This window comes from Solenopsis invicta, chromosome 5, assembly GCF_016802725.1.
Source record: "Solenopsis invicta isolate M01_SB chromosome 5, UNIL_Sinv_3.0, whole genome shotgun sequence".
Classification (NCBI taxonomy): domain Eukaryota; kingdom Metazoa; phylum Arthropoda; class Insecta; order Hymenoptera; family Formicidae; genus Solenopsis; species Solenopsis invicta.
Window position 1 is genome coordinate 19,529,144 of NC_052668.1, and position 9,915 is coordinate 19,539,058.

General features: G+C 39.0%; 1 protein-coding gene across 1 annotated transcript in view; it reads left to right on the forward strand.

The window, feature by feature from the left end:
• The window catches only part of LOC105205642 (RNA-binding protein fusilli), a 30,997-nt gene extending 22,020 nt beyond the window's left edge, over nucleotides 1-8,977 (forward strand). The window contains 7 exon segments of the mRNA XM_011175061.3: nucleotides 1,215-1,269; nucleotides 1,356-1,466; nucleotides 2,390-2,660; nucleotides 2,778-2,993; nucleotides 3,074-3,301; nucleotides 3,405-4,265; nucleotides 4,268-8,977. Of these exon segments, the coding sequence (XP_011173363.2) occupies nucleotides 1,215-1,269; nucleotides 1,356-1,466; nucleotides 2,390-2,660; nucleotides 2,778-2,993; nucleotides 3,074-3,301; nucleotides 3,405-4,265; nucleotides 4,268-4,375 (1,850 nt within the window). The 3' untranslated portion in view covers nucleotides 4,376-8,977.
• Nucleotides 8,978-9,915: the final 938 nt, after the last annotated feature.

The following is a 9,915-nucleotide window of genomic DNA, read 5'->3' on the forward strand; positions in this document are numbered from 1 at the left end:
ACGAATTGTAGGAGATGAAAAGTAATATTTTTAAGTGTTGAGAAAGGTATAGACAGGAAAAATGATAAAAATTTAAAAATAATTGGAATTTTTGCATTGCTTTCTATAAAGTTTGAAATATATATATATATATATATATATATATATATATATATATGTGTGTGGATAATAATTATACAAAAGAAAAAATATCTATGTACATATTTTTTTCTCGTATCTGAGGATTCCCTGGTTCGAAATGTGAAATATGATATAGCCGCATTTTTCTTTTTACATTTTTCATGCACGTTACATAAAATAATTATACATCCACTGCATATCAATCCTGATAAAAATATTTTTATAATACTTATATTTTATATAAAAGTTTTTATATTTTTAAATTTATGGAGATTTTTGGAAAATTACTTTATTATAAGTCCCTTCAGATTGTAAGTTTTTTTCGGAAATTATAAAATAAAGAATTTCTCAGAATTTTATGTATATAAAATATTTCAGAAAAGATGTAGACTTTCTCAGCACTTTTGAAAAATGATGCAAATCGTATAAAAAAATCCGAGCAATATTTTAGAAAAATTAAAAATTATAGAAAAATTCTGAAAATTTCACAAACTTGTATAAAAATTAAAAAAAAAGAGATAATTCTAAGAAGTTCTCATGAGGGGAGAGTTCAGAAAGTGCAGTTAGCGAAGCGTGATCGCGCGTGCCTGCAATGGTTAACCGGTGGTTTACTGTGTGCACGCCACGCAATGTTTACACGCGACGCCTCGTAGTTCTCGTCCACGTCCCACGCTTCAACATGGTAGACGCTCACGGTACGTTCTTAACTTGGACGCTTCGTTCGTGAGCGTTCGTCTAGGAAAGAATATCGCCCGAAAAATTGCTTTTCCGCTTACTAGTTCGATCCTGAATCGATCGTGATGAGCGCTTCGTTTATCGATTTCTGAGGTTAATCACGGGACCTTGTTGCGTATGCGTGTATACTCCTTACATTCTGCGTCTTGAGTGTCGTTCGATCATTCCGCTTCCTATCCTTTCTCTTCCAGATCTCGAGTTTATTCGTTTTACATTTTGACTGCGTAACTTAAGCTATAGCTAAAGAAAGCACTTTACCACATATGTCACATCACTTTAGAGTGTACTTGTTAATGAATACTTAATTTTTAATTAATATACATTAAATGATTGTAATGTAATGTATTATTATTTTTTAGGTCATGATTTTATAAATCCAGAAGTGGTTAACATCGTTCTGGAACCTGGCATATGGTAAGTTTTATAAGTTCCATATATAATTTATATCTGATTATTTATTTGTAAATACAAAGATTGAGATGTAAACTTGTTACTTTTAGCTCCAAGGACGAGGAAGTGGACAATGATTGTGTAGTGAGAGCACGCGGTCTTCCTTGGCAATCCTCGGATCAGGACATTGCCAAATTTTTTCGTGGGCTAAATGTTGCCAAGTAAGTGATATTTTTGAGATACGTAAAGCAAAATCGAATTTACGACTAATGGGAGTTTTTCGAACAAAACAAATTAATTGTCCTCTAACTGTCTTTTGGTATTTATGCACAAGCCACGTGGATCTGTGTGAAGCAGGTAATTGAGATTGTCCATATTCCTTATAACGCACTTAGATGCACAGGTTCTGTCATTCTAGTTTTCTTCTACGTGACATAACATAAGTGCCATCCGTGGAAACTTTCCTACTCGCTTATTAGCTTGTACATAGTTACGAGCATTATGTCTGGAATCGTAAATTTTGTACACAGAAAAAAAGAATATTCTGTTTTTTTTTTCAGAATATTTCTATTTTTTACATGTTAAATATAGCATTAAATAGACATAACTTGCTTACATGAAGAAATTTTATATAGTTTCATCAAGAAAAATATATTTTTATTATTTACTATTTTTTATGAATTAAAAGGGAAAAATATCATTATATTCACCAAACTGAGGAATTTGAATTTTCCAATATTATTATTTTACCAAAACAATTATATTGTGCTTTCTAGACTATTATTAAAATAAAAATTTAAAATATTTTGGTGAAATGTAAGATTATCAAAATTTTCTAAAGAAGATTAAATTATATGTAAGCAAGTTTGTCATTGTTTTACATATAAGCAAAAATATAATTTCTTGTTAATATATGGAACAATAATTGTTAAATAAAAGATATATTAGTTTGAATTTGAGTTTGATACTAATGTTTCTTCTGTGTATACTGTATGGATTGATGAACTATGAATCTGAGGATTAGAATTCTCGTAGAATGTCCTAATCGTTATCTTTACGAATTCTCTAATGACTGTAATTACGAACAGTAGAGCTAGTTGCTGCGCGACGATGTATGCTAACAATGGTGTAATAACTTTTTTAGGGGTGGTGTAGCTCTTTGTTTAAGTCCTATGGGAAGGCGTAACGGCGAGGCATTGGTACGGTTTATTAATAAAGAACACAGAGACATGGCGCTGAAGCGGCATAAACATCACATGGGTACACGATACATAGAGGTTTACAAGGCCTCCGGAGAGGACTTTGTTGGCGTTGCTGGTGGTACGAGCGGGGAGGCGCACGCTTTTCTGTCACGCGGGGCTCAAGTCATCGTTAGAATGAGGGGCTTGCCGTATGATTGTGTTGCTAAACAAGTGGTACATAATCGTTTAATGATCTAAAATCTTATTCGCATATACAATAACGTGCTTCTCGATTATATAATTTCGTCTATCGTTTTTCTATTTTACACACTATCGGCAATTTCTTCATAGCTGGAATTTTTTCAATCCGGACAAAAACCATGTCAAGTGTTGGACGGCGAGGATGGTGTGCTGTTTGTAAAGAAACCGGATGGCAGAGCGACAGGTGACGCCTTTGTATTATTCGCGAAGGAAGAGGACGCGGTGAAAGCCTTGAGCAAACACCGAGACTGTATTGGCAGCCGTTATATAGAACTTTTTAGAAGTACGACCGCAGAAGTGCAACAGGTAGATTTGAGCGTGAATTCTCTAACGATGAGAAACGTGCTTTTGTTATATCTCGAAAATTGTGATTTTGTTATATATAGGTATTGAATAGGGCGACAGATCCGAAACAAATGATATTACCACCGCCGCCGATCGCCCAACTTCCACCATTACTCCCTCAGCATATCATTACGTCTGGCACGCGCAAAGATTGCGTTAGACTTCGCGGTTTGCCATACGAGGCGCTCGTCGAACATATTCTGGAGTTTATGGGCGAACATTCTAAAAATATTGTCTACCAAGGTGTTCATATGGTTTACAATGCTCAGGTAGATATCAGGTCGATCAGTCGTACTAGTGCCGCTTGTGCACAGATAATTATTTGCATTTTGTATCCTAACGTTGAATTCTGTAATCGTTTTTGATCGCCAGGGCCAACCATCTGGCGAGGCATTTATTCAAATGGACAGCGAGGCATCGGCTTACGCGTGTGCGTCACAGCGGCACCACCGGTACATGATCTACGGCAAGAAGCAGCGATACATCGAAGTGTTTCAGTGCAGCGGCGACGACATGAATCTGGTATTGACAGGTGCGGTAACACCGCCGTCGACCAAGGCGCTACTATCACCCGGTACGTTGACCACACAGTCCTCCGCGACCTTGACACATCCGTCTACGGCAGCACCGGTGGCGGTGCCGGTACCGAGCGCGCAGCCACCGCCGCCACCACCACCCCTGTGGGACATTCACGCTCTGGTACAGGCTCAAGCCGCTCAGGCCGTTCACGCGCAGGCTCAGGTGGCGCAAGCGCAAGCCGCCCAGGCGCAGGCTATGCGGAATCAGGATCTATGGTTGATGGCTTTGGCATCGAATCAGTCTCCTACCTCGACTACCCCAACTTCGGCGGTCGCTGCCGCCGCCGCCGCCGCCGCTGCTGCCACGAGCAAATCTTTAGCTCTACCAGGTCCAAATTCGATGGTCCAGGCGGCTCAGATACCCTACGCGGTAGCACCACCGACAGCCGCAGCAGCCGCCGTCGCGGCTGCCGCGGCTCTTCACGCACCACCGACCTCTTCGGCAGCGGCGGCAGCGGCTGCGGCGGCGGCAGCCTCTACGCCCTTTTTATTCTTCAACGTTCCTCATCATCCCCGTATTCCTATCCTGCGGGCACCAGGGCCACATGGGCTGTTAACGCCCATCATGCCCACCGCGCACACCTTGAACCCGGCCGCGATAATGGGCTTGAAGCGTACGTGGGACGCCGCCTTCCCCGCCGACGCGACGGCGGGTGCGTCGCTGCGAAACGTGCTTGGCACACCCCGGCAGCGGCGTTTCACGCGTCGGCCCCGACCGCGGCCCCAGGCTTGCCTTATCCAGCTCAATTTTATCCCCAGATTTGATTCCCGGTGTCACCGCGTCGATCTCTAGCTTTTTTTTTATAGACTTTCTCGAGTCTTCGGGTTCTCGGTACCTCGGGTCTGAGGAGAACGGAAACGATTGCTTCGGTTTCTTCATTAGACGAGCAAGGATTTGTTATTCGCGCGCAAATACGCATATTACGTGGCAATTGCCGTGGTGTGTTACGACAATACGACTTACTTTTGACGGATTTTATATGTACATTATTAGCGAGTAAGCGTTGTAACTATTCGCGATATCTACGACATTCCGTTTCGTATTCCGTGCAAGCCTGGCAGAACGTCATTTACAACGTTTGTCCAGCTGATTAAGTGTACCTAACGTTTGGAAATGCTTGGTACAAATTCTGGCGTTACTTACACGACGGTACTTAACTCGCAAGACAGATTATTTTTCTTATCCTAATGCATTTAGGCAGCAAAGCTAATTTCGGTAAGCATGTTAATTGTACTGATAATGGTATATAAAATTCCATTTGGCGTGCGCATACGTTCTTTCGTAATCGCGTGTTCACGAAGTACCTATGGAAGATCACGTATAAAAAATGCTCTTCCACGTAAGCGTAATCAAGTGCCTTATCTAATGTGAGCACCAAGTACTTTGCCTAGCTCTCGGAATTCTATAACTCATATATGCGCCTCTTTTTATATACATATATATATACAGAGCGTTTCAGAATTATCTGAATTATCAGTAGTAATACAGAGATCATTTCTGGGTTTTACCGGCGAACCAAAAATTCGGGACGTCAAAATTAATATTCTCTAGGCATTTTTTCTATCATGTGTTTTTTTTATCAGTATATCAAATGTTAAAATTTATGATTTCTTCTCTTATGAGAATAATCATTGTAAAGTTTTGTTAATGTAATATATGATGACATAATATATCGCTCATACTATTTTGTATTTTAATGTTGATATCTAAGTAATTTTTGATACTTTTTTGTCTGATATTTTACTAGTATCTGTGGAAAAGTGCCTAATGAAAAATGCTTTCTGTCTCGAAAGAAGTCTGCAATCTGGATGGATGATATAGTAGAAAATATCGATATTTTTACTGTATCATCCACCTGATTTGACGGTGCTCCTTTCGCGTCTAGTGAGGATTGACGGTACAGTACAAGAAATATTGATATTCTTTACTGCATCGTCCATCCTTAATCTACAAGTCGGTATTACCAGAAATATCAATTTATATCATATGTATACATATGCATGTATGTGTATACACACACACACACACACACACACACACACACACACACACACACATATATATAATACCTAGGCTGAATAAAGCTTATTTTTTAATTTATTTTATTTTTTAAAAACTATGAAAATAGTTTTTAAAAAATAAAATTAATAGAGTGGGCCTTATTCCGTTCAAATAATTTATATATAAAAGAATGATTTATCTATTTTGCTAGAAATACTTTATTAGCACTAAGTGTAAGTAAAATGGACATTCCATCCAATGTTATATATTCTAAAGTTCTAATTTGAACGTATTTAGTAGATTCTTTTATACGTGGCATCTATTATACGCATGTATGTTACAATCTATGTGTAAATAAAATTTCGTGACTAATTATTTGCGAACGAATCACAGTTCGCTTTTATTCGACTTAATCGATTTGCGGATCTATCTTTCTCGTCTATCTCTCTTTCAAAGATTGTAACATACAAGCTTTGATTTAAAATATAAAATTAATATATGTGAATCAGTCCCTATAACAAAGCACATAAGATTCGTTTTGCTCTATTATTTTATACTTGGGGAAAATCGCGCCCACACACACACACACACACACACACACACGTGCGCGCGCGCGCGTACACTTTCGTACACATAGCGTTCACTGCATTTAGTATAATATCGTCAATAATCACGCCCACACATATACACGGATGTGATCCATCACTAATTCCATCGTGTGTGACAGATAATATCTTAGTATACCGAGTATGTGCATTAATAAGGGTCACTGCATCAGCCAATGAACAAATAAAAGCAACTTAATATAATTCTATTTTCCAGAAAAGAATAATAAGATGACTTTAATCAAATCTGTATGAAAATTGGATTAAAAAAATATGAATTAATTTATTATTTTTAAGTCTTTCACAGTCGTTTACTAATTGTTGCGATTGTTCAATGATTGGTACAATAACTCTAATCAAATTTTGGTTTTGGAGAGTATCCGATAACGGGGAACGAAGAAAGCGGTATTAAAACCACGCCGCCTCTGTATACGCTCTCGCGGCTTGTGATTTAACTGTGGTGTCGGCGGTATTTACTCTTTCAAAGCTGGCTTACGGCCTAATACCTTTTTGTGATAGTGTAGTTGGTGAGATCGCACACACACTGAGACGGATATAGATAGATTGGTGTATCCAGGGAATCGAGCATCGGTTTCACCGAGAGGACACGGCTCTTATATTCTCGTAAGGGACCGGATACCTCACGCACTGCCACGCCAAAGTGTTCTTAACTGGAAAAATTCGATTAAACTTTTGGGGGAAAACGTTTTTACTGCTTTTTGTTTTCTTTTAAGATAGTATCATTTCTATGATATGTATGTCTATGTTAATAGTTAAAAATTTTCTTTTACATTTGAGAGCTCTAATTTAGCAAATCATCGATAAAGTCCACTATTATTATCACAGTCGTTTTTCTTCGTATTTTTTGGAAAGAAGAGCGAAACCTGGTTTTTTTCTGAAAAATTAAGAACACGCCAATAACGGGCTTCCACAGTTTCCACGATGCGCTCTTCGCAAGGAAAGGTAAAACGGTTCTCTCGGCGAAGCCGATCTCGAGTCTGTCACGCGGATCGCGAAGTGTTGTTTATGGTAATTTCACTTCTTCCTCTTGCCACGGTTTTTTTTATATATTATGTGTTATTAGAATAGTGTGGGACATTATATATATATATATATATATATATATATATATATATATATATATATATTTAAAATATAGACACAAACACGAGACGGTCGTAATTACTGCTTCGCGGTCTGATGTCCGCGGGTATGCGAAGCGATGGTTGCATGTCGTGTGGTCTCGTTGGAGAGATATAAACTTTCCTCCGGTCGCGTACCTATGTCCCGCGAGCGATTGCATAACGGATCCGATCTTTTTTCTTTCTTTTTTTTCTTTTTTTCCCCTCTTCGTTCACGGTTACATATACATATACATGTTTCATTGAATATAGCCAGTAACTGTCTCTCCCTGTTGCGTTTCATCCAACAAAAAAAACTGCCTCTCACGCTCCTTTCTCCTACGAGGAGCCACCTTGTAACAAGTTTTCCGTTTATCTTCCTTTTTCAGCGCGTGATCCTATAATTATCCCAAGCAATCACTTTCCGAGATCGCGATCTAGTAGCACTGTACAGAATGATAGCAAGTGTCTCGATACAATCTTGATTCTATCCTTGTCACAGTAACTGCAGTAATTGAACAATCTCGATCCGGTTCTCGATACTAATAACGTAACTGTTTGAGAAGATAATTTACTTGAAAATAATTGAGGGCCGTTCGAAAAAAAGGAAAGGAAAGAAAGAATGAACGACGAGCACAGTTGCACGGTAAATGATCGTTTATTTAATCTTGGGACGCTGAAGGGCAAAGTAAAAAAAAAGGGCGATACGTTAACTACGATTTTACAACGGGCCAAGACGAGTCGAGAGACGTCGAGAGAGCATCGAGTCGTCAGAAAACATAAAAGTGTCGAATGGCAACGCAATTATCCGAATCAGCGTCCTGGGATTAAGGAACCGGGTGCATTTCGAGCTCTGACATTTTTAAAACATCAGGACTGTATCTTCTGATCTCGCGGTTATGTAACATTAATCGATATTATACGGATAGCGAAACACGGTGAGACGATGCGAAACGGACCGACCGCTCTTTGCCATCGATCGTTGATCGCGCGGACGTATTACTGGATTATTGCGTGCCGGAGGAATCGATGCAAAGAAATGACGAGGACGCGGTGCGTCAACCGATCGCCTTTCGCATCGTTTCCGTAGGGGTGCATCTCGAAATATTTTAGCACAAGTGTATGTCGAGAGCGTGAAGATGTCCAGCGTAACGCGAATTTCAAAAAGAATCCGTCATCTTTACACAGAAAATTTTCTCTTAAAATTTTTTGAAAATCAACATTATCGTGAGACGATATGGACATGGAAGGATTTTACTATAATTTTAGTAAAGTGTGTTGAAAGTTCACTAAAATATAGTAAATTCTTTGATTACTTGATTTTAAGGATAAATTTTAAGAGAAAATTCTATCCGCGCGTCATTTCTTCATATTTGCCGAAGATGATTTCTTTGTCTTCCTCAAGATTTTTTTTTCTTCTCCCTGAAGACGAAGGACACACGCACGCGATGTACACGTGTTTATTCATATGTGCACCCCCTCCACACACACACACACACACACACACACACACACACACACACAACACGCGGTATAATCTCTCTTTTTTTATTTCCTGTATACAACTCTTTGTATATCGATGATTTTATATCAACGGTGAGAACGATCATGTTTAATAAATGTGCCTTGTGGATATATATATCTTTTTGCTTGCCGGGTTGGTGGACTCTTACCCTGATTATATTACGTCCGGTGGTTGCACTCTTCGCGCCGATCCCGTTGCATCGTCTCGCTCTCCGTATCTCGAGCGAGGCGAAGCGTGCACTCGAGCGATTGAGTTTTAAGGAGAGCGTTCTGTCCTTAAAACACAGCGCTCGGACTCGGTGGTCTCATGATTTTCGCTAGAATCGCAGAAGATTGCAATTACCGTATCTTGTTACGTTCTATACATTTTTTTGTTTTTTTTTTAAATTTCATTGGGCTCATAGGTATCTTTGGTATCTACGGATCAAGTTGGAGATTTTCTGTGTCGTAACTCTTAGCTCTCTTTTTCTCTTTGTTTTTTGTTGTCTTTCTCTCGAGCAAAATTCTCTCTTTCTCTCTCTTTTTCTCTTCTCTGTCCATTTCTCTGATATTTTGTACGTGAATCTATCTCTCACTCAGAAGACTGATCTCTAAATGTCTCCTTTCCCATTTCGTGATTACTTATTCTCTGGAGAAACGCTGAAATTCTTGATTTATTCAAGAATACTATCAGAAGTTACTCTTCAATGTGGCCAATACTTACGAATCGTTGCTTATTGCTATGCCGATCACCCCAGTGGTCTATTAGAGACTAATCTAGCAAAGTTCTACTTACTCCTTTCATCGTGTTCACACGTTTTTCCTTGTAGCCCTGCAAATGGCCCGATGCGATACGAATCAATGTTGAATTGTGCAAAATGTACAGTCTGCCTGCCAACTGTGTCACTCAAGTCATATTTACTGAATGGAATAATTTTAATCAAGATAATTGCTCTGTACATTTTAATAGTGTTTTTTCAGAATTTTTTCATTAAAGCAATGTCTCGTAAAGTGACGCGCACGTAGGCCGTACTTTTGTTACAAAAAGGCACACGCAAAAAGGCTTTTTCGCTG